Consider the following 24683-nt stretch of genomic DNA (forward strand, 5'->3'; position numbering starts at 1 on the left):
CCCTTTAATGAAAAAGAAACCTATCTCCAATATACTTTAATTAAAAAATGTGTAGTGTTTTTATAAGAAACCTGACTGTATGCAGTGAAATTCTCCCTTCATTTACTGCTGTGGATAGGAATTGTCAGATGGTCCCTAACTGCTCTGCAGGGAAACAATCATACTTATGAACAGCAGGGGGAGCCCCCGCCTTACTTCCCAGCCATGCAGAACTCAAGCAGCTTTGTTTGTTTCCCTGTAGAGCAGTCAGCGACTGTGTAGAGATTTGTATTGGATTTTATTTTTGCCTTTACATCTCCTTTACTGTTTCCAACTCCAGCTGCAGAGACAGAGATCATGGAGCCAGATTTAAACAGATAAACTGGGATTCTATTTGGAGGATTATTTTGCTGCAGCCACTGGTTCTGCAGAGTTGGAGAAAGTTTGTATTAAACAATACAAAAACTATAAAATCCACATTAGATTACATGACAACACAGGACTCAGTGCAGTCTGTATATTCTGATTATTAATCAGTCTTGTTGTATCGGCTTCTGGCAGATATTATTTGACTTGTGCTGTTTTGATCATTTATGACAATCCCTAAGCAGCCCAGATCACACTGAGCATGTGCACAGTCTTGGTCTTGCAAAGATGTATAACAAAGTTACAAGATAGTGACACCCTGTGGCCAACTTTGAAAGCATAAATCATTTGTTTGATTAGGCTTGTGGTGCAGTAAGTTCATGTTTATGTTTAGTATACAAAATACAGCATTTCTAGCCTTATTCTATTTTAGACTGTAGTTGCCCTTTAACAGGAACCTGTCAACATTTTACTAATCTCCGCCGCAAGACAGATGTAACAGTTAATAAGACATTTTTGTTTTGTTCTTTTTCCATTTTCTTCTTTCTTTTTTTTCCTATAGGATTCGTGTTGCCATGAGGTTGGTCATTGTTTCTGAGCGCCAGGTCAGTGTCACTTTGTGCAACACAGGAAAAAAGGTAAAATTGAGAATTTATTCATGCCCGAGCATGCTGGGAAATGTCCAGCGTCCACCTGTTCCTGTAAAAAGCACTGTTAAAGGACCAGTAACATAAACATTTTTTTTTTAAAAAAAAAATTAGTTTTACATAAGGAAATAAAAACATTTAGCTTTAAATTAACAAAGTCTTTATTAAGAAATTACTTACCGATTCTCCGCTTGCGCTCCTCTTCATAAAACAGCGACAGGACGACGATCCATCGTGCAGCACTCGATTTCTCCTCCCTGCTTTCTATAGGAGATATAGGAGATAGCCAGGGAGGACAAATCGAGCGCCGCACGATGGATCATCGCCCTGTCGCTGTTTCTGAAGAGAAGCGCAAGCGGAGAATCGGTAAGTAATTTCTTAATAAAGACTTTGTTAATTTAAAGCTAAATGTTTTTATTTCCTTATGTAAAACTAATTTTTTTAAATGGTCTTTTAATATATGAAAATAAAAAAGTGTTAAATTAAAAAAAATACTTATTAATTAGAATTCAATAAAAGAAAACGTATCTTGTGCTACATATGACATCACACACACTCATGCATTTATTAGAATTGGTGATTCACAGAAAAATTCAATCAACAAAGTCTCATCTCATCAGTAATATCAGGATAACAAGCAGAGGGACTGTCTTAAAGGGCTACAGACAGGATAAAATAACTTGTGCCTGGGAAAGGAAATAGGAGGCACATCAGATCAGTATTGCCCCAAAGCAAAGGGGCAGCAGGGGGACCAGACAAAAGCAATAGACCACTATGTTGTAGGGATGCACCGAATTCAGGATTTAGCATTTTTCAGCAGGATTCGGCCGAATCCTTCTGCCTGGCCGAACCCTAATTAGCATATGCAAATTAGGGATGGGGAGGGAAATCACATGACTTTTTGTCACAAAACAAGGAAGTCCATTTTTTGTCCATTTCCCACCTATTTTTTGCATGTGCAAATTAGGATTCGGTTCGGTAATCGGTCAAATCTTTCGTGAAGTATTCGGCCGAATCCAAAATAGCGGATTCGGTGCATCCCTACTATGTTGATTTCACATCAGTTTCTGTGGCCCTTCAGTTGTTGCTAAAGTGCAACTCCCAGCACCTTCAGTCAAAGCTGGGAGTAGTAGGGCAACAACAGCTGAAAGGACAAAGGCTACAAAGCGCTTCTCTAAATAAATAATGAGCCCCAGAAATATTTGGCTCTGGTCACGTCCACCAACAACGTGGATCTGCCTGGAGGTAAAATGATTCCCCCTCTAAGAGCAGTCGAACAAAAATATTATATTTATAATTCATGTATCATTTTCTTATTAAAAAAATCAAATAAAAAACAAGAAACTCCCGGAAAAGCCCAAATATGGTTAATAGTTCCCCTTTAACCATCCTCTACTACGTGTAACAATACAAGAGGTTCTGTGCGGGAACTGGCCGGCTGCCATATTATATTTTAGAATTATGTGACACTTTGGCTCCCAGCAGTTTTGCCTCCCGTGGTAAAGCCGGATCTCCTGGTCTAAAAAAGGATTCGTTGTAAGAAGCATTCGGCTTTTTATTCTTGAAATCGCCAGATTTCCACCGTTTGGCTCCCACAGGCGGCAGCAACTGTGCGTCCGGCGGCGCTTACCTATAAGTACCAGAGAAAGGGATGATGGGAAATGACACGGGCGCAGCAGCAAATAAATGCAGTTAAGAGACAGGGGCCACACGTGTTTACATTTCTATGATAATAGAAATTCTATTAAAGGAACAGTTCAGTGTAAATATAAAAACTGGGTAAAATAAAAAATGTATCTAATATAGTTAGTTAGGCAAAAATGTAATATATAAAGGCTGGAGTGACTGGATGTCTAACATAATAGCCAGAACACTACTTCCTGCTTTTCAGCTCTCTAACTCTGAGTTAGTCAGTGACTATAAGGGAGGCCACATGGGACATAACCGTTCAGTGAGTTTGTAATTGATCCTCAGCATTCAGCTCAGATTCAAAAGCAACAGATATGACCCATGTGGCCCCCCTCAAGTCTTACTGCCTGGTAACCAATCAGTGGAAAGCAAGAGAGCTGAAAAGCAGGAAGTAGAGTTCTGGCTATTATGTTAGACATCCACTCACTCCAGCCTTTATACATTACATTTTTGCCTAACTAACTATATTAGATACATTTTTTATTTTGCACAGCCTATTTACCCAGTTTTTATTTTCACACTGAACTGTTCCTTTAATATGAGTTCCCTGTATAACTCAGCCTGCAGCCTTGTGCCTTTATATGGTCACAGAACAACTCCTCAGTGACTTCTAATATCCTTATCATTTACAGTAGGGGGTACATTATCCCTTATAATACATGAGTGATACTCAGAGTTCCCTGTATAACTCAGCCTGCAGCCTTGTGCCTTTATATGGTCACAGAACAACCCCTCAGTGACTTCTAATATCCTTATCATTTACAGTAGGGGGTACATTATCCCTTATAATACATGAGTGATACTCAGAGTTCCCTGTATAACTCAGCCTGCAGCCTTGTGCCTTTATATGGTCACAGAACAACCCCTCAGTGACTTCTAATATCCTTATCATTTACAGTAGGGGGTACATTATCCCTTATAGTACATGAGTGATACTCAGAGTTCCCTGTATAACTAAGCCTGAAGCCTTTATATGGTCACAGAACAACCCCTCAGTGACTTCTAATATCCTTATCATTTACAGTAGGGGGTACATTATCCCTTATAATACATGAGTGATACTCAGTTCCCTGTATAACTCAGCCTGCAGCCTTGTGCCTTTATATGGTCACAGAACAACCCCTCAGTGACTTCTAATATCCTTATCATTTACAGTAGGGGGTACATTATCCCTTATAATACATGAGTGATACTCAGAGTTCCCTGTATAACTCAGCCTGCAGCCTTGTGCCTTTATATGGTCACAGAACAACCCCTCAGTGACTTCTAATATCCTTATCATTTACAGTAGGGGGTACATTATCCCTTATAATACATGAGTGATACTCAGAGTTCCCTGTATAACTCAGCCTGCAGCCTTGTGTCTTTATATGGTCACAGAACAACTCCTCAGTGACTTCTAATATCCTTATCATTTACAGTAGGGGGTACATTATCCCTTATAATACATGAGTGATACTCAGAGTTCCCTGTATAACTCAGCATACAGACACTTACATCATTGAACACATTATTGTGTGGTTGTGTATATAGCGTTCGAGGTGGATCAGTAGGAACGTGGGCCTGGAGAGAGGAGGAGAGAGAGTCAAGTCATTCCAGCTGATATGTACTAACAGTTCCACAAAGCAAAGTGCCCTAACAACATGGATTTAACAAGGTTAAATGGTCATTTACACTGGGGCGTCGGTTCATATGTATAAGAGGAATAGAATGGCTTAAAGGGGTTGTTCACCTTTAAATTAACTATTAGTATGATGTAAAGAGGAATATTCTCAGTCAATTTGCAATTGGTTTTCATTTTTTATTATTTAAGGTTTGAGTTATTTAGCTTTTTATTCAGCAGCTCTCCAGTTTGCAGTTTTCAGCAATCTGGTTGCTATGGTCCAAATTCCCCTAGCAACCATGCATTGATTTGAACAAGAGACTGGAATATGAATAGGAGAGGCCTGATTGAAGATTAGCAATAAACAGCAGAAATAACAATATATTTGTAGCCTGACAGAGCTTTTAGATGGGGTTTAAGTGACTCCCATTTGAAAGAAAGAAGGAGGGAAATAATTATAACAAATGAAATCAATGAAGACCAATTGAAGGGTTGCTTAGAATTAGCCATTCTATAACATACCAAAAGTTCATAGAAAGGTGAAACGAGATGCCCCATATATCAGATTGCCTTGTGATTGGCTAGTAGGTTATATACAAACATCCTTATTGCACAACAGAATATTCAGTCGGGAAACATTTACCTTCATGGTTTTGTCTGTGGACGTGGTGTAAAGGGCCCCCGCCGAATGCCAGATACCGGTGACTTGGGATGAATGACCTACATCAAACCACTGGGGCAGAGAGAGGGGCAAATACAATGAGTCAGGGGCAGAAAGTGCAACACACACACACACACACAGTGAGATGGAGGCAGTGGGAGGAGCACACACACAGGAAGCTGGAGGCAATGGGAGGAGCACACACACAGGAAGCTGGAGGCAATGGGAGGAGCACACACACAGGAAGCTGGAGGCAATGGGAGGAGCACACACACAGGAAGCTGGAGGCAAAGGCAGTGGGAGGAGCACACACAGAGGTAGCTGGAGGCAGTGGGAGGAGCACACATACAGTGTGTTAGAGGCAGTGGGAAGAGCACACACACACAGGGGGTTGGAGGCAGTGGGAGGAGCACACACAGTGAGTTGGAGGCAGTGGGAGGAGCACACACAGTGAGTTGGAGGCAGTGGGAGGAGCACACACACAGGGGGTTGGAGGCAGTGGGAGGAGAACACAAAGATTATAGCAGAGGAAGGACATGAAGTGCAAGGTGAGAAAAAGAAGTATATACAGGAGGGTGGGGTGGAGCAAAAAAGAAAAGAGTATGAAAAAAAACAAATTGGTGATTATCAGAATACCAAAATGGCAGGACTATCCAGTGACCAGGGCCGGATTTCGTTTTTTCCCACCCCTAGGCCGCCTGGGCCCTAGTGCCTGCCCACCCCCCTGGGAGCGCATGTGCTGGCCACCAAGTCCTAGTGCCTGCCGGCCACCTCGCACACATTCTCCCCCAGCGAGCAAGCGGGCGCTCCCAATGCTACTCTAGATGCGGCTGGGTGTCACGCCACCCCTAATATTTTGCTGCCCTAGGCCGGGCCTGCCAGCGACATTCCAGTGCGGAGATATCAATATAGACAGGCCATGGATAGGATACCGCTGGTCCCTGGCTACAACAGAAATGACTCCTAAGCATGAGGATGTTTATACCTTCAGGCGCTGGAATGTCCCTCCATGGCTCCTGTACACATGTACCATTCCCTGGTTGTCCCCTGCCCACAGTTCGGGCGATTTGTACGACATACAGAACAGGTAATTCTCCAGCTGTGAGGGACATACAGCAATATATGGATTCATTAGTAACACGGCCCAGAATCAATATGGTGTTTAGAATGATAATGTATCAGTACCGGTTATCCTTAGAACACCAACAATTTCCAAAATCCCTCTACACACCTGTATCCTTTGTGACACTGCATTAGCTCTGCGGTCAAACACCACCAACGTTCGGTCTTCGCCACCGGACATGATGTGATGCTCATCAGCAGCGAGGCATAACACGGGGCTGCTGTGGATCTTGCCCGACTTTATCAAGGGTTTAGAAGCTGAAACAATAACCCTGGTAAAGAAATTGGATTTTGTTCCCCTTTAAATGCCACAGTGCCCCTAGGGCCACAATAATATCTCCTTACCTCTTGGGTCATAGACGCTGACTCGCTTGTCATATGAGCCGGCCACCAAGATATCGGGCTGGAATGCCAAAGACAAGATGGCTGCCCGGCCCCTGAGGAGAGAGTCAGATTTAAAGGCTAAGTAAACCTTTAAAATAAGTGAATGTAAAATTGACGAGGGATCAATTCTAAGCACTTTTGTACTTTACATTCATTATTTATTTTCTTTTTATTCAAGATATTAAGGGATACATGTGCTGTTAATATGAATGAATTTTGTTACAACAGCGCCACCTGCTGGTCAGTTTCCCACCAGTCTGACCACCAAGTAGTCAAGGAAGTTGTCAGGAGAAAGAAAGAGGCTGCTCTGATGTTCTTCTGCTTAGGAAAGATGTGAGAAAGGTTTTTAATTTAACATCAGAGCAGCCTCTTTCTTTCTCTTGACAACTTCCTTGACTACTTGGTGGTCAGACTGGTGGGAAACTGACCAGCAGGTGGCGATGTTGTAACAAAATTTATTCATATTAACAGTACACATATCCCTTAAAGGAAAACTATACCCCCAAAATAAATACTTGAACAACAGATAGTTTTTATTATATTAAGTGGAATATTAAAGAATCTTATCAAACTGTAATATATGTTTAAGTAAATATTGCCCTTTTACATCTCTTGTCTTGAACCAGTGTTTAGTGATGGTCTGTGTGCTGCCTCAGAGATCACATGACCAGAAATACTGCAGCTCTAACTGTAACAGGAAGAGATCACCTGACCAGAAATACTGCAGCTCTAAGTGTAACAGGAAGAGATCACCTGACCAGAAATACTGCAGCTCTAACTGTAACAGGAAGAGATCACCTGACCAGAAATACTGCCGCTCTAACTGTAACAGGAAGAGATCACCTGACCAGAAATACTGCCGCTCTAACTGTAACAGGAAGAAGTGTGGAAGCCAATGACAGAACTCTGTCTGTTAATTGGCTCATGTGATCTAACATGTATGGTTTGTTTGTGTGCACCGTGAATCATACGATCCCAGGGGGTCGGCCCTTAATTTTTAAAATGGCAGTTTTCTATTTATGATTACCCAATGGCACTTACTACTAAAAAACTATATTGATATTATATGATGAAAATGGTTTATTTACATGAAGCAGGGTTTTACATATGAGCTGTTTTATGCATTGTTTGGGGGTATAGTTTTCCTTTAATATCTTGGAATAAAAACAAAATAAATAATGAATGTAAATAACAAAAGTGCTTAGAATAGTCCCCTCATCCATTTTACATTCGCTTATTTTAAAGGTTTACTTATCTTTAAGCAGAAGAGGCAGATGTACAGGTGTCTGTTGGATATTACTTATAGTCTGTACCTGATTTCTCCCACCTGTTGCCCTTCTGCCTCAATATCCCAGATCTTTATGGTGCTGTCCCAGGATCCCGAGCTCAGAAGATTTCCACAGGAAGCCAGAGACCAGGCCCAGCCCTGCGACAGTTAAATAGTCAAGGTAAAGTTCTACACATACAATTGTAATGGTAATGTAACTGACCCAAGAAGCTCACAATACCTTGTGTGTTCCGGTTTTCTGTGTCCCCAGTGCTTTCACTTTGACTTTTTCCTGGTTCTGTCCCAGTTCTCTCAAGTCCCAGAGGCAGACATTCCTGTCTCGTGATCCAGACACACACAAAGAGCCCCCCTGGGGAGAATTGAACCAATCAGGATTGATGTGTCGCTATATATGGCTCTGACATAAGCTGTAGCGCAGCACATGACTGAGCCCCTCACCTGTAGCAGCAGCACGGCATCTACAGAGGCAAAGTGACCATCAGGCAATGAGAAACGCTCCGCCTTCTTTCCGCTGTCTGCCCAACGGGAGAGCTGCTCCTCAAGTTCCGTACAAGCGCATGGCCAATCAAAATTGTCCTCTGTGAAAGAGCAAAAAACACTGTACTAGTAAGAAGCAAGTTTCCTGATGTGTATGTGTGGGACGAGGAATGGGAGAAGCCTGGGGGCTGCCATACTGCAAGACAGGAGGTGTGTCCTGATCTTGGTATAGTGAGTTGCCCACACATGTAGTGATTGCTTGAACCAAACTAACAACCATATCAAGAGGGCAGTTATAAAAGTTCAAATTGGATTGTACTGGATGCAGCTGGTCATACTATATAATTGGCAAGGAGTCATTTTGGAATAGATTTCATCATGTATGCCATATTCCAAACAATCAGATTGGTACAATTTGATCATTCCCATGTGGGATACAACTGCTTAAAGGATAAGTAAACCTTTAAAGGAGACATATAGGATACATTGAAAAACCTTAATTTTGTAGGCAATTATAAGTAACATATAGTGTTGCTTTTAGATGGTGCTAAATATTAATATTATCTTTATAAATAGCCCCTTTATTGGAGCTCCCTATAGATGTTCTCTGGACCCTGTCTGTGTTTCAAATGAGGGGTGGGCGTGTCCTAACGGTCCCTGCCAGAAGCACAGTAGGAGGGGACAGCCAATCACAGCCCTGCAGTCACACAAGCAAAGACAGGCTTCAGTTCCCTATCAGGTCCTGCTAGCTGCTGATTGGTTCCTGTCCTACAGTGCAGTGAGCTGAGAGCACAGCCTGGGAATTCAGGGAGCAGGAAGTGGAAGAGAAGGGAGGGATTATTAGGGTTTTTGCAGAAATATTCAATAAATCAGCCTGATATTAAGGGATACATGTGCTGTTAATATGAATGAATTTTGTTACAACAGCACCACCTGCTGGTCAGTTTCCCACCAGTCTGACCACCAAGTAGTCAAGGAAGTTGTCAGGAGAAAGAAAGAGGCTGATGTTCTTCTGCTTAGGAAAGATGTGAGAAAGGTTTCTAATTCTTTTCCTAATCAGAAGAACATCAGCCTCTTTCTTTCTCCTGACAACTTCCTTGACTACTTGGTGGTCAGAATGGTGGGAAACTGACCAGCAGGTGGTGCTGTTGTAACAAAATTCATTCATATTAAAGGGTTCCTGTCTTCGGAAAACATTTTTTTCAAAACACATCAGTTAATAGTGCTACTCCAGCAGAATTCTGCACTGAAATCCATTTCTCAAAAGAGCAAACAGATTTTTTTATATTCAATTTTGAAATCTGACATGGGGCTAGACATTTTGTCAATTTCCCAGCTGCCCCTGGTCATGTGACTTGTGCCTGCACTTTAGGAGAGAAATGCTTTCTGGCAGGCTGCTGTTTTTCCTTCTCAATGTAACTGAATGTGTCTCAGTGGGACATGGGTTTTCACTATTGAGTGTTGTTCTTAGATCTACCAGGCAGCTGTTATCTTGTGTTAGGGAGCTGTTATCTGGTTACCTTCCCATTGTTCTTTTGTTTGGCTGCTGGGGGGGGAGGGAGGGGGTGATATCACTCCAACTTGCAGTACAGCAGTAAAGAGTGATTGAAGTTTATCAGAGCACAAGTCACATGACCAGAGGCAGCTGGGAAATTGACAAAATGTCTAGCCCCATGTCAGATTTCAAAATTGAATATAAAAAAATCTGTTTGCTCTTTTGAGAAATGGATTTCAGTGCAGAATTCTGCTGGCGCAGCACTATTAACTGATTCATTTTGAAAAAAATGGTTTTTACCATGACAGGATCCCTTTAACGGCACATGTATCCCTTAATATCTTGGAATTAAATAAATAAATAAATAATGAATGTAAATGACAAAAGTGCTTAGAAATAGCCCCCTCATCAATTTTACATTCACTTATTTTAAAGTTTTGCTTATCCTTTAATGTGTGGCCGGCCATAGAAAGGAATGGGGGCTTTGCACAGCATGACACACCTGTCCACTGACCCCTTCACTCACGTTCCACCACTGGATATCTGGCCCTGACCCTTTTCTGGACGCGGATCCTCCACGTCATCTCCTCGGCCACAATAAGCCAGAGGGTCCGACACACCCGGGGCAGCACGGTTAGAATGAAGCGGGGGTCCAGATGAGACAGAATGTGCAGGATCAGCTCTAGGGGGAGCAGAAGAAGAAGGGACATCTCCCCGCTTTCACTCGCTGCCGGAGACTTCTTGAGATCCCGCCCTCCTCTCTGGAGCCCATTGGGAGCCTCGAAGGGAAGGGCCTCTGGGGGGCCGTGCTCGGGTCGTTCTTGTAAAGACGTGCGGCTCAGGACTCTGCAGAAATAATCCTCCGCCTGTCTGTCCGGATCTTCCAGCGATTCCTCATCAGAATCATTATCAGACTCTGGCTGACAGCTGGACGCCATGAGGACTCAAAGTCCTTCTCTCTTCACTCAGCCTGAAGCACAGGACACACATATAGATATAGATATATATACTGTATATAGATATTAGTGAGGGCAAAGTGTATGGGAAGCGCAGAGACCAGATTTAACCCTATACTGCCCCGCTAGCCCAACAGCACGGCCGTAACCTGGGAGACGTCCAGGAGAATCAAACTGCTGTAAACATTGGGGGTCGTTTATAAAGTTCACGCAGCGCATATTTATTTTATTTATTACGTTTTTTCCTGAACGCTAATATATTGCTCTGCCCGTCTTTCAGGTTTTTTGCGCATTCACATTGTGAATACATTTTGGCAAATGGGGCAGAAATGAGACGGGAGTGCTGCGAGGTTGTTGTGCGTGAAAATAGCGCTGACTGTAACTTAAAGTCGCACTTTGCGAAACTGTTTTGCGGATATTTTCTCCGCCGCCAAAATCGCCGCGTAATTTAGACGCAGAGTGTGCCCATAAATATTCGCAATTTGTGAACTCTTATAGGCGTTTGCATTGTGAAAAAAAACTTCTCAATTCTGTTTGCACCACACGTATTGAGCTGTATAGATATAACCTTGCACAGGGCAAATATATAGTGTGAGAACCAATCTGCCCTGCGCGACGCTTATAAATGAGCCCCACTGTCTCCATGGCAACCTGGACCAATAAGATAATGCTGGACAGGAACTGGCCAATGGCTGTTGGGCAATTCCCTTAGAAGTAGTTGAACAGTTACTGGGGGGCCCACAGGTTGGATTCGAAAGTACAAAGTATGTCCAGAGTGTCCCCCCGACTCCCCCCACAAGCACAAGGAGCAGATCTAATGCCAGTGATTCCATAATGAACATTCATGTATAGTGCACTTTAACCCTTCATACATCAGCCCTACAGAGCAAGTCTTCATTCTGCACATTAACCCCTCGAATGCCAGTAATTCCATAATGAACAGTAATGTATATATTTAACCCTTCATACACTAGCCCTACAGAACAAACCTTCATTCTCCACATTAACCCCTCGGATGCCAGTGATTCCATAATGAACATTCATGTATAGTGCACTTTAACCCTTCATACATCAGCCCTACAGAGCAAGTCTTCATTCTGCACATTAACCCCTCGAGTACCAGTGATTCCATAATGAACAATAATGTATATATTTACCCTTCATATACCAGCCCTACAGAACACACCTTCATTCTCCACATTAACCCCTCGGATGCCAGTGATTCGATAATGAACATTCATGTGTATATTTAACCCTTCATACACCAGCCCTACAGAGCAAACCTTCATTCTGCACATTAACTCCTCGAATGCCAGTCATTCCAGTGATTCCATAATGAACATTTATTTGTAGTGCACCTTTTTTGTATTTGTCATAACATTGTGTTTGAATGCTATTTATAATTTTGCCATAAAGTATTTGCCTGCTGCTTTTACATGACCTTTCTTCCCCCCATGTTCCTGTATGAGGGGGCGGCCATATTTGTGCAGCAGGAGTCGTTAGCATTAGAATCTCTAACTGACAGACTGAGATGTGACCGTCAGGTTTAGGAACTACAATTACAAAATCAGAACTATCAGCGAAAAACGATCTACATGTCCTAAAGGCAACTTTTAATGTAGACTATTAATTTGAAAATATTTTTTTTAGAGTCAGCATCTCTTTAACCCTTCATACAGAGGAAACCTTCATTCTGCACATTAACCCCTCGAATGCCAGCGATTCCATAATGAACATTAATGTATATAGCACTTTAACCCTTCATACACCAGCCCTACAGAGCAAACCTTCATTCTGCACATTAACCCCTCGATTGCCAGTGTTTCCATAAAGAACATTAATGTATATTTCACTTTAACCCTTCATACACCAGCCCTACAGAACAAGTCTTCATTCTGCACATTAACCCCTCGAATGCCAGTGACGCCACAATGAACATGAATTTATACTGCACGTGAGCTCCTCATATTCTAGTCCTTTTTTCTGCACATTAGAATTAAATTAACCTTTAAACGAACTGTTAGTGTGATGTAGAAAGAGGGATATTCTGAGACAATTTGCAGCTGGCTTTAATTTCTTATTATTTGTGACATTTGAGTCATTCGGCATTTTATTCAGCAGCTCTCAGTTTGCAGTTTCAGCCGTCAGGTTGCTAGGGTACAAAGTCCCCTAGCAACCATGCACTGATTTGAATATGAATAGGAGAGGCCTATGAGTAATAACAAGTAACAATAACAATCCATGTGTCGCCTTGCAGAGCATTTGTTTCATTAGACGGGGTCAGTGACCCCCATTTGACAGCTGGAAAGAGTCAGAAGAAGAAGGGAAAGAATTCAAAAACTATAAACAAAATGAAGACCAATTGAAAAGCTGCTTGAGTGAATGAGACAGTCTATAAGATACTTAATGTTAACCTTTAACCCCTTGTGTGCCAGGGATTCCCTAGAAACCGATGTCGCATATTAACCCCTCATGTGCCAAGCCCCGCACAGTCGCCTCTCACATGTCCCTGTGCTCCCAGTAACACTTCCCCATTCACACCAGACAAGTCCCCCGTGAACCCTCCGCCCCACAGAGAAGCAGGTAAGTCACGAGCTTTTTCTCTACGCACTGAATGTGCCTCGTACCTCCATGATGATCCCTAAGGAAACACTCACCCGTCTCCTAGGACACCGCCCGACCGGCTCACGACTGTGACGTTTTTTTTTTCTGAGAAGGTAGTCATGGAAACCAGAGGAAAGCCAATCGGCTTTGAGAACGGAAGTTGGTTCCGCCCGCAAAGTGGAATGGGATGACGACGGCGACGCCATGTTTGTTTTGGGATTGGCCGGTAGAGACACATATGAGGCGTATAAATGATTCTGGGTGTGTCAGTTTTATTCCCATGATGCACAGTTACATACAGTGACCACTTGTTATCATAGTCGGCTAATGCTTCCAATGCCCAGCGCTTATGTGACAATTGGGCTTAGGGACACCTTTCCAATAACTGAAATGCTTCTATGCAATTGGTCACTTTGTGAAAACCCACAGAGACTAAACAGAGAATATTGTGAGGGAACCTCCAAGTCCCAGAGACCCATCAACTGCCCCTGTATTGTCAATAATCCTGTATATTCTCCCAGTGTCACACTAGGGTTCCACAAAATACTCACCTTCCTATATATTTATCTTTATTCCCTATTAATAACATTGTGATCACTGGCCTTCCTATATATTTATCTTTATTCCCTATTAATAACATTGTGATCACTGACCTTCCTATATATTTATCTTTATTCCCTATTAATAACATTGGGATCACTGGCCTTCCTATATATTTATCTTTATTCCTATTAATAACATTGGGATCACTGACCTTCCTATATATTTATCTTTATTCCCTATTAATAACATTGGGATCACTGACCTTCCTATATATTTATCTTTATTCCCTATTAATAACATTGGGATCACTGACCTTCCTATATATTTATCTATTTTTCCCTATTAATAACATTGGGATCACCGACCTTCCTATATATTTATCTTTATTCCCTATTAATAACATTGGGATCACCGACCTTCCCATATATTTATCTTTATTCCCTATTAATAACATTGGATCACCGACCTTCCATATATTTATCTTTATTCCCTATTAATAACATTGGGATCACCGACCTTCCCATATATTTATCTTTATTCCCTATTAATAACATTGGGATCACCGACCTTCCCATATATTTATCTTTATTCCCTATTAATAACATTGGGATCACCGACCTTCCCATATATTTATCTTTATTCCCTATTAATAACATTGGGATCACCGACCTTCCCATATATTTATCTTTATTCCCTATTAATAACATTGGGATCACCGACCTTCCCATATATTTATCTTTATTCCCTATTAATAACATTGGGATCACCGACCTTCCCATATATTTATCTTTATTCCCTATTAATAACATTGGGATCACCGACCTTCCCATATATTTATCTTTATTCCCTATTAATAACATTGGGATCACCGACCTTCCCATATATTTATCTTTATTCCCTATTAATAACATTGGGATCACCGACCTTCCCATATATTTATCTTTATTCCCTATTAATAACATTGGGATCACCGACCTTCCCATATATTTATCTTTATTCCCTATTAATAACATTGGGATCACCGACCTTCCCATATATTTATCTTTATTCCCTATTAATAACATTGGATCACCGACCTTCCATATATTTATCTTTATTCCCTATTAATAACATTGGGATCACCGACCTTCCCATATATTTATCTTTATTCCCTATTAATAACATTGGGATCACCGACCTTCCCATATATTTATCTTTATTCCCTATTAATAACATTGGGATCACCGACCTTCCCATATATTTATCTTTATTCCCTATTAATAACATTGGGATCACTGACCTTCCTATATATTTATCTTTATTCCCTATTAATAACATTGGGATCACTGACCTTCCCATATATTTATCTTTTTTCCCAATTAATGACATTGGTATCAACCATCATTTTTACCGGCCAGGTGGCAACCCTATGTCAGACTGAGATACCAGGGACCCACCAGAAAACCTTAGACCGCAGGCCCACTTTCCAAACTATTATTACTCCTCTCTCAACCTCTTTATTCTCCTAGTTTTTTTTATCTCTACATACTATACTCTATTCTTCCATTATTAAGCATATTTTTTCCCATAAAGAAATAGGAAATAACCATCAAATTAGCTTAATCGTTAGAAGCAAGAGGCCTACTGACACCTGGGCCCATCGGGAGTTTTCCTGGTATCCCAGTGGGCCAGTCTGATACTGTATTCTCCCCTCTATGGAATTGTACAGAATTCCCTGAGCTAATAACTAGATCAGGGCCCTGTCACTAACGTTCACTGCTTCCTATAACTTTTTAAATTCCCCTAGCAACCATGCATTGATTTGAATAATAGACTGGAATATGAATAGGAGAGGCCTGAACAGAAAGGTGATAAAAAGTAGTAATAACAATAAAGCTTAAAGCCTTACAGAGCATTTGTTTTGTAGATGGAATCAGTTACACCGACCCCCCCCCCCCATTGGAAACCTGGAAAGAGTCAGAAAAAGGCAAATAATTCAAAAACTGAAAAAAAGGGGAAACAATCAAGACCAATTGAAAAGGTGCAAGTTTTTAGTGTCAGTAGTTATTCCAAACACACTTGAACCCCAAAAGTCTGGCCACACAAGCAGCTTCGGGGAGATTAGTTGCTCCAGCTACAAATCTCCGCTTCTTCAGGGCGACAATCTCTCAGAACTGCCTTCAACCTGCCCTCTGCCGGCTAAAATGAGAATTGTCTGAGGGAAGGCACACGCGGTGCTTCGTTTTCTGAAGTCGTCATACTGTGCCCCACCTTCCTCAAACCCTTTCTCTGCTTGGTCTGTCTGAATTTAGATTTACTCAGATTACCCACCTCGATTCTCAGCCTCCGCATCTCAACTCCAGCATTCAGACTCCAAACCCATTAGAGTGAAGCTCTTATCTCATGCACACAAGCACCTTATCTCTAGGAGATATGACCTGCAGCCTGGAGTGAAGTACAAAGTGGGAAGCCAGCGGGATCCAACTAGATCCTTACGACTGGGGAGAAATCAGATAACCTCTACCTTTCTTCAGTGAGTACAAGACATAAGCTTATATAATTAAAGGGGAACTCCACACAAACAGAACTTACACTTTTTGAAAAGTAAACAACATTTCAAGCAACTTTGCAATACACATCAGTGAAAAAATATGCAGACTTTTCATGATTTTTAATGGTTTCTGACAGTTCCCTAAGCCTAGCCCCCTACTCTCCTGCTGATTGCTCTGACTACTTTGCTGAGCTGACTGACTACTGTTACTTTTTATCAACCATCTGTCCTCGGCCTGCATCCTCCAAACCCCACAATTCCCTGCACATGTGATTTCAATAAGGAACATCCCAGTGCAATGCATTGTGGGTTATGTAGTTCCTGCATGCTGTCTGAAAGCTGTGGAGAAGTTGTTACAACATCAGTGTTTAGTCCCTCCTTCCCTGCCAGGATTTCAAATGATGCAGAAAGAGAAGGAATGTTAAACAGCTGGATTTCACCATACAAAATGGCATTTATTCAGACTTTTTGAAGAAATAGGTAACTGTGATGGGGATATTCTGGGTTTCTGTGTTATGTGGGACTCATTATCAAATTTTGGTTTGGAAGCCGAAGTTCCCCTTTAAGAATTATCCACCAAATATCTCACACCACATTGACATTGTACGGGAAGGGTTAGTTCCCCCCAACTGGCCGAGATGCAGAGCCCCACAGCTAACTTGCACTTGTGTTCAGAATAATAGCAGTGCGACATCACTAACCTTGTTCAGAAGAACAGGGTAATCTGATTGAGAGAGGGGGGAAAACATATAAATAAGAGGAGAAAAATGAGAGGCTGCTCAGCTAAAATGATCTCAAATGCTTTACGATGGCACCAAAACCTGAACGACGTGAAAGAAAATGGAAAACCCCCTCTGGAATGGATAGAAGAAAATCCAAAATGGCAAAGACTGGGCCAATGATCAGCTCCAGGAAGATGAAAGAAGGAGTAAAGTTGTGATACTGTTACAATTAGAAGAGACCTATGTGAAGCCAAACTATCTGCAAGAAGCCCCTGCAAAATCGCATTGTTGAAAAAAAATCTTAATCTGAACACAAGTGTACTTTGGAACTGCCCTGCTATAAACACATTCTGGAAACAGGTTATAAATTATGGCCAAGGAGTTGGCACTTCCTCAAGTACTCAACCCCACTGCTCCTGTTCTACACCAAAACTCAATGGATTGCTCTAGTTAACTCTAGGGATGCAGTGAATCCAGGATTCGCTTTGGGATTGCATATGCAAATTAGGCGCGAGGAGGGAAATTGTGTGACTTTTTGTCACAAAACAAGGAAGTAAAAAAATGTTTTCCCCTTCCCACCCCTAATTTGCATATGCAAATTAGGATTCGGTTCTCTGTCAAATCTTTCTTGAATGATTCAGTGCGTCCCTAGTTAACTCACAATTGATGCCGAAGTAAATATGATAACCTACGGACCCCTGGTTCAAATTGCCAGCCAATTCTACCAACTAATGGATGCGATCTCCGTCCAACTCCCCCCCCAATCTCTTTCCCTAACTTCTTATTAAAGGAGACATATAGGATTAATGAAAAAAACCTAATTGTGTAGGCAATTATAAGTAATATATGGTGTCGCTTTTACATGGAGCCAAAAATTTAAATTATCTTTAAAAATTGCCCCTTTATTGGAGCTCCTTATGGATGTTCTCTGGTCCCTGTCTGTGTTTCAAACGAGGGGTGGGCGTGACCTAACGGTCCCTGCCAGAAGCACAGTAGGAGGGGACAGCCAATCAAAGCCCTGTAGTCACACAAGCACAGACAGGCTTCAGTTCCCTATCAGGTCCTGCTAGCTTCTGATTGGTTCCTGTCCTACAGTGCAGTGAGCTGAGTGCACAGCCTGGGAATTCAGGGAGCAGGAAGTGGAAGAGAAGGGAGGGATTATTAGGGTTTTTGCAGAAATATTCAATAAATCAGCCTGAAACTCTACTTTAAGCACAATTCTTCTATATCTAAATACGTATAACACACTGGTACATTCTTATTTTTTAGACAATATGTCTCCTTTAAAACTCAAAAATCATACTATAAAAAAAAAATAACTATTGTATGCAAGTGAGTGCATCTGCCATAAGTATTTTGGATAATTCTGAATTAACGTAAAGACTTGCATTAAAGGAGAACTGAACCCTCCACTGCTCACCCCTCGCCCTGCTAAGTGTTACCTTAAGGAGACTTGATTGTGTTATATGTTTATTACATGCAATATATGTACATTGTGATTTGTATCTAAGAATGTTATGTCATTTACCTATTAGATAGTATCTGGACATAACAGAGACAAGCATCAAAGACACCCTATTTAGCATACAGTTGTTAAATCCACTCCCCTTTGACCAGAGGCAGCTGAAAAAGCAAACGTTCCCAGCTACACACTGCCTTTCCCCCTTCCATTGTCCTGATTCTTGAATGAACTGCCTCAGGAATCCATGCCCTACTCCCCAAGACTGACCAATCAGAACCCGACATGTACCTATGATCAGTCTTTTAGTTAATACAATAGTGTTAGTTGGTCAGAGTCCTGGGAGTTCCTGCAGTGAGGACACTGATGCCAGACCAAATGGAAGGAGGAGTATCAGGGAAGCAGTGGATTTATATCCAAAATATACATATTTGTAATTCTTTTTGTAAACATTTGTTATACATTCTATGTAGTATAACTTGTTTTAGTAGATATGTGTCAATAGCTGTGTAAATAAATATATATATTTTCATTGAACTCTCTCTTTCGTTAAAGAACCCTTATAAGCAGGAATACTTATGTACATGTGTATATGACAATAAATATACATATTTACATAAATATATCCTTGGTCAACACCAAGTGTTACCCCGGAAATGTGTCCCCTGTAGGATTACTGACCGCACATGTCGAGTGAGCGCAGTGGAGCTCACGGGCGCCATTTTCTTCTCTTAAGTCTTCTTCCCTTTGACAGTTTCCGGCGCATGTGCAGTTGTCGCGAACCATGCTCCAACTGCGCATGCACCAATACGGCACTCACTTTACAAGGATTACCGAAACACCAAAGATGGCGCCCGTAAGATCCACTGACGGCGTGTGCGGTCAGTAATCCTACAGGGGACACAATTCTGGGGTAACACTTAGCAGGGAGGGGGGTCAGTGGGGACTTTTGACTGTGGGGGGTTTAGTTCTCCTTTAAGAATGCTGCAGGCATAGACCTTTTGCCTCCTTGGTACCCCACCTTTTCCTAGAGACCGGGGGTTACACTCAAGGTGTAGGGGAAATGTAGGCAAGGAATGCAAACTGCCAGATCTTTTGACCCAATTGTCTCTTTTGGATGGAGATTGTGTGATTTCTCATTCTTATATCCCATATAAGAATTATTAAGTTGGTATTCGTATTGGTGGCCTTCCAAAAGGTTTTTAGCAGGACTTCATGATTTCACAATACACATCCTAAAGTGAAAGGCAACAGGATAATGAAGAACCTGGGTTATGGAGGTTCTCTATTCTATTAGTTACCTTCCTACACGGCCCCAACCTCGACAGTCAGCCAGTGAGCCTGGAGTGATGGCGGCTCTTTACTCATAAGGGGCTAAGGGTGGCAGAAATGAAGCACCATTCCCTGCCTCTAAGCAAGTACATACTGCTGGGGGAAGGGAAGAATCGCTGCCACTTCATAGGTATCAATCAATTATGTACCCCAGAAACAACACAAGAGCTTCCCAACTGCCAGTAATGAGGCCCAGATTTGCTAACCGCTCATCATGGATCAGTCCGAGGCGGCTGCAAGGCATAAGCTATTACAGGATTTCACAGTAACTGAAGTGTAACCGATTTTGAACCCTGAAGCGCTGTATTTAAATTTCGGTATATAGCGACACACTACTACCATAGGACACAGTAAATGCCATCTGGCCGTTTAGCTTAGTTGAACAAGCTCTACCCACAACCCTCTAGTGAAACATTTCCTTAGAAAATCAGGCCACTGCCTCCCATAAACCCTCACACATTTTGTGCCTGGTACCACCCTTAGAAATGATGGGCCCGAAATGACTTCACTTCACAGATAAAGTGGTAAAATCCTCCTTCAATATTTTTTTTTTTTACTTTTCCTCGACAGAGACAAACATCTCCCTTGGTGGGGGTAGGTGTTCCATACTGCATTGTACAATAAAACACGACATTGGTTTTAGAGTCACAAAAAAAAAAAAAAACCTGCATTTTTAGTTAACGGAAAAAAAAAAAAATATACATAAAATGAGAATATAATTCTCATCTGAGCAAAGGTGCAAGCAAGATGGCTTTACACTAAATACACTGCAGTTTTACCATAGGAAACATTACATCACAAATACCAATATACAGACCCAGAATTGAACCGGAGCCTAGTGGTGCGCCCTAGAAAACAGGGGAGGGAGGAAGGGTGATATTAAAGGGGAGGTGTTCCACCCCAGCTCATCATTAAGACCACCCTTGCTTCTGGCCTTTAATGTAGGTATTATTATAAGGTCACCCACCCCCCAATACCTGTCCTCATCTGTTTGGGTTCACCACTTCCCTGCCAGCACAATGCCAGCTAATCTCTAGTAACAACACCTCAGCCATTTTGGACCCCGTCAATGCTTGTCTCCCAAGTTCATTGCTTGGTGTCAGTGGCAGCCACGTTGTGTAGTAAAGATCCTCTTGAGCCAGGAACCTGCAATGCGGAAGTCTCAGCTCACTAGGAACAATCACATTTACTAGGAGTCTGCTGGAATAACGAATCCTCTTTTCTTCCGTCCCACGGGTTTAAAGAAGACCATTTCTGAAATTGATTTCCATTAAAAACAAAGCAGCGCCCTCTGCTTGCGACATGGAGATTCCAGCGCAGTAAGAGCGAGGAGAGGGCAGATATGCCGGAGATGCTGAAATGCAACGTTTCTTGGATAAAACATGGTCGGATGGCAACCTGGGTCTCTGCTGCACTTCACATGCCGGTGACTAGGAGCCATCCATGATGTAGGCGGCAAGTAGAGGTTTTTCACGCTCTTGGTATGAATGGTGGAACCCAAATTGCTTGGGCAAATAAGCCTAGCAGCAGTTTAAAATCAACTCCAACAAGAGTGGCCTCCCACCCTGCCAAATGGGACGGAGCACTGATATAAGACTTGGGGTTCTGTTTAACAATAAGACATGCCCAATTACTACATGGATTCAACAACACTCTGCGTGTTTCCTTCCTCCCTCTATTTGCACACTGAGTAGCCCCTCCCTACCATGATTTTAACCTTATCTGTAAGAGATATGGCTGTCTCAACCTGTGCCGGTTCTAAAATAGCACAGGAGTCAATTTACTTCCCTCCTCCCTCCCTATGCGCTACCTCCCCCCCACCCGCTTCTGACCCTTCCCACATCCCGCTGTGTACCCGGCTTCTTCTCTTATTCCCAACCTCCTCCCCATATCAATAGACTTTCAACTTTAAGCCCATCCCCACTGATGAACAATAGAAAACAAAATTTACTACACAATCTGCATTGGATGTGTGGTGGGAGTGAACCGTTGTGTTGTGTAGTTTTCACTATCCAGCAACTCCTCCCTGCAATAAAGTTTGTGGGGATTGGCGACGAGGGGGTGTAATTCTAGCCTTGGACACTGTTCCCTAAAACCCTTCTAAAGACCGGATGAGGGGGCGTAGGACATCTGTCTCCCCGATGACCGCATGGACCAATCAGGAACCTAAACAGAACAGAGATAAATTGAACGGCACCAGCCTTTAGGTTTTCGCCTTCCTTTGCTCCTTCTATAAACCCCAAAGGCCACTCACCTCCTACGCTGGGTGTGTGTTTTCTAACCATCCCTTTTACACACCATAGAATGCAGATAAACGCTCCTTCAGTAGAGGCGGGAATTGCTCAGAGAACTGATTCCAATTCTCTTCCCCTACCTGCTCTTTAAAACCGTGCAAAATCTAGAATTAAAATGAAAAAATGAAGCAGAAATCAGTGCACAAGGGGCATAGATAGATAGATAGATAGATAGATAGATAGATAGATAGATAGATAAAGAGATAGATAGATAGATAGATATACATACATATCTTCAGGGTTAGACAATGGACTCTGTTCTCATTACAGAATGCTCACCTTATAGAACATGTCCCTCAGATCATCCTTTGGACTCATCCATGACGCCACAGCATCACAAAAGAAAATAAAATCCTATGGCATGAGGAAGAGAGGGCACAAGTAAGGTCAAGGCAATACTAACGTGATGTGTGAACAAATCCAGCTCTGCTTGTCCCCTACCCCCAATATACATGTGATGAAAGAGCTGCTTTTACCTGTACAACTCCTCCAGGATTCACACCAATCATTATACAGATGCCCCTAAAGGCAGAGTCTTTCTCCTCGTTGTCACGGATATTGCGAAGTGATGTGCACCTGACGATGGAACGGTTGACGAGAGTTAAAGGTTAGAATTATCAGTGTTTTAAAGGATAAGTAAACCTATAAACAAGTGAATGTAAAATTGATGAGGGGGCCATTCTAAGCAATTTTGTCATTTACATTCATTATTTATTTTGCTTTTATTCCAACATACATGTACTGTTAATATGAATGAATTTTGTTACAACAGCGCCACCTGCTGGTCAGTTTCCCACCAGTCTGACCACTAAGTAGTCAAGGAAGTTGTCAGGAGAAAGAAAGAGGCTGCTCTGATGTTCTTCTGCTTAGGAAAAGAATTAGAAACCTTTCTCACATCTTTCCTAAGCAGAAGAACATCAGCCTCTTTCTTTCTCCTGACAACTTCCTTGACTACTTGCTGGTCAGACTGGTGGGAAACTGACCAGCAGGTGGCGCTGTTGCAATAAAATTAATTTATATTAAAGGGATACTGTCATGGGAAAAAATGTTTTATCAAACCGCATCAGTTAATAGTGCTGCTCCAGCAGAAATCCGTTTCTCAAAAGATCTAACAGTTTCTTTAATATTTAATTTTGAAATCTGACATGGGGCTAGACATATTGTCAGGTTCCCAGCTGCCCCAGTCATGTGCTCTGATAAACTTCATTCTCTCTTTACTGCTGTACTGCAAGTTGGAGTGATATCACCCCTCCATTTCCCCCCAGCAGCCTAACAACAGAACAATGGGAAGGTAACCAGATAACGGCTCCCTAACACAAGATAACAGCTCCCTGGTAGATCTAAGAACAACACTCAATAGTAAAATCCAGGTCCCACTGAGACACCTTCGTTACATTGAGTAGGAGAAACAACAGCCTGCCAGAAAGCAGTTCCATCCTAAAGTGCTGGCTCTTTCTGAAAGCACATGACCAGGCAAAATGACCTGAGATGGCACCTACACCAAGGTTACTTATCCCTTTAAGTCAAGGTGTCAAAAGTGCAACCCAATGGCTTATAGGACCAATACGCAGCATCCTTTGGGGAGGAGGAAAGGTTGACTCTTGTGGTTAACAAAGCAGAGTAGAAGTACTGTAGACTGTAAACATGACTTACCAAGGCCTGATAAACTGTTGCAGCATAGGAGCCACTTCCTGGGGACATACACAGCCCAGGCGCCCAATGGTTATGGCTGTAGAAAAAAAGACAAAAGATGGCAACTTATAAACAGCAAAATGATATGCAATGTCACAACAGATGTGCTTAGCACCGATTAACTTTCGCTGCAACATCAACAGTGCACAGGAAGTGGAGATAAGGAAATAGTTAGAAGTCACTAAGGAATACATCATTTACTAGTTCCCTCTAGTGCCTTGCACGCAGGCCCGGACTGGCAATCTGTGGGTTCTGGCAAATGCCAGAGGGGCTGCTATAAGGTCCCATAGAAAGTCAGTATTTAATGGGCTGGTGAGGGCTGTTTGGGCCTCTATGTGGGCTGATTGGGCCTCTGTGTACCTGAAATGCCAGGGTCTATTTTAATTCTCAGTCCAGACCTGCTTGCACGTGCTGCACACAAAACAAAGAATGGTTTGCCTTTTTTAGCACAAAGGAGTATAATTCTCACCTGTGTTTTCCAGAAGGGTCTTTGGGGTATTGGGCCGGTTAATGATCTCCACAAGGTTTTTTAAGACCATGGGGACATACGGTTGCATCTCAGATCCTGTAAGAAAACAATACAAAGAAAGCCTCTCAGTTCCGGCTGCTCAAACTGTACCATTTCCCACTGTATATGCCACAGAGTCCACATTCCATTCTGACACGCTTCCAAAATTGCACCTTTTAAAGGGGAACTATCATGGAAATGAAATTTCATATAAGCTTCATCATGAAATAAGAAACTTTATAAATACAATCAATTAAATATTCTGCATGGTTTCGGAAATAATCAAGTTTATCTTCACTATTCCCCTCTCAGCATCTGTTTCTCTTCATTTT

The 24683-nt window shown here is 42.1% G+C and overlaps 2 protein-coding genes across 5 annotated transcripts in view; both read right to left on the bottom strand.

The window, feature by feature from the left end:
• Window positions 1–1533: 1533 nt before the first annotated feature.
• Window positions 1534–13463, bottom strand: fbxw9.S (F-box and WD repeat domain containing 9 S homeolog). Of its 2 annotated transcripts, XM_018239529.2 has the most exons (11): window positions 13325–13463; window positions 10238–10681; window positions 8178–8317; window positions 7960–8088; window positions 7765–7877; window positions 6413–6504; window positions 6177–6325; window positions 5931–6044; window positions 4928–5017; window positions 4179–4244; window positions 1534–2622 (listed from the first exon to the last, which is right to left on the bottom strand). In XM_018239529.2, exons 2-11 carry the CDS (start codon window positions 10647–10649, stop codon window positions 2548–2550), a joined length of 1380 nt encoding a protein of 459 aa, XP_018095018.1. In that variant the 5' UTR covers window positions 10650–10681; window positions 13325–13463; the 3' UTR covers window positions 1534–2547.
• Window positions 13464–20382: 6919 nt separating this feature from the next.
• The window catches only part of tnpo2.S (transportin 2 S homeolog), a 43254-nt gene continuing 38953 nt past the window's right edge, over window positions 20383–24683 (bottom strand). For 2 of the 3 annotated variants that reach the window (XM_018239525.2, XM_018239527.2), the window contains exons 20-25: window positions 24313–24408; window positions 23805–23880; window positions 22628–22727; window positions 22431–22505; window positions 22112–22255; window positions 20383–22023 (exon numbers count right to left, since the gene is read on the bottom strand). In XM_018239525.2, coding sequence (XP_018095014.1) covers window positions 22148–22255; window positions 22431–22505; window positions 22628–22727; window positions 23805–23880; window positions 24313–24408 — 455 coding nt within the window. In that variant the 3' untranslated portion in view covers window positions 20383–22023; window positions 22112–22147. 3 annotated transcript variants of the gene reach the window in all.

The sequence above is a fragment of the Xenopus laevis genome, chromosome 3S, assembly GCF_017654675.1.
Source record: "Xenopus laevis strain J_2021 chromosome 3S, Xenopus_laevis_v10.1, whole genome shotgun sequence".
In the NCBI taxonomy this organism is placed as follows: Eukaryota; Metazoa; Chordata; class Amphibia; order Anura; family Pipidae; genus Xenopus; species Xenopus laevis.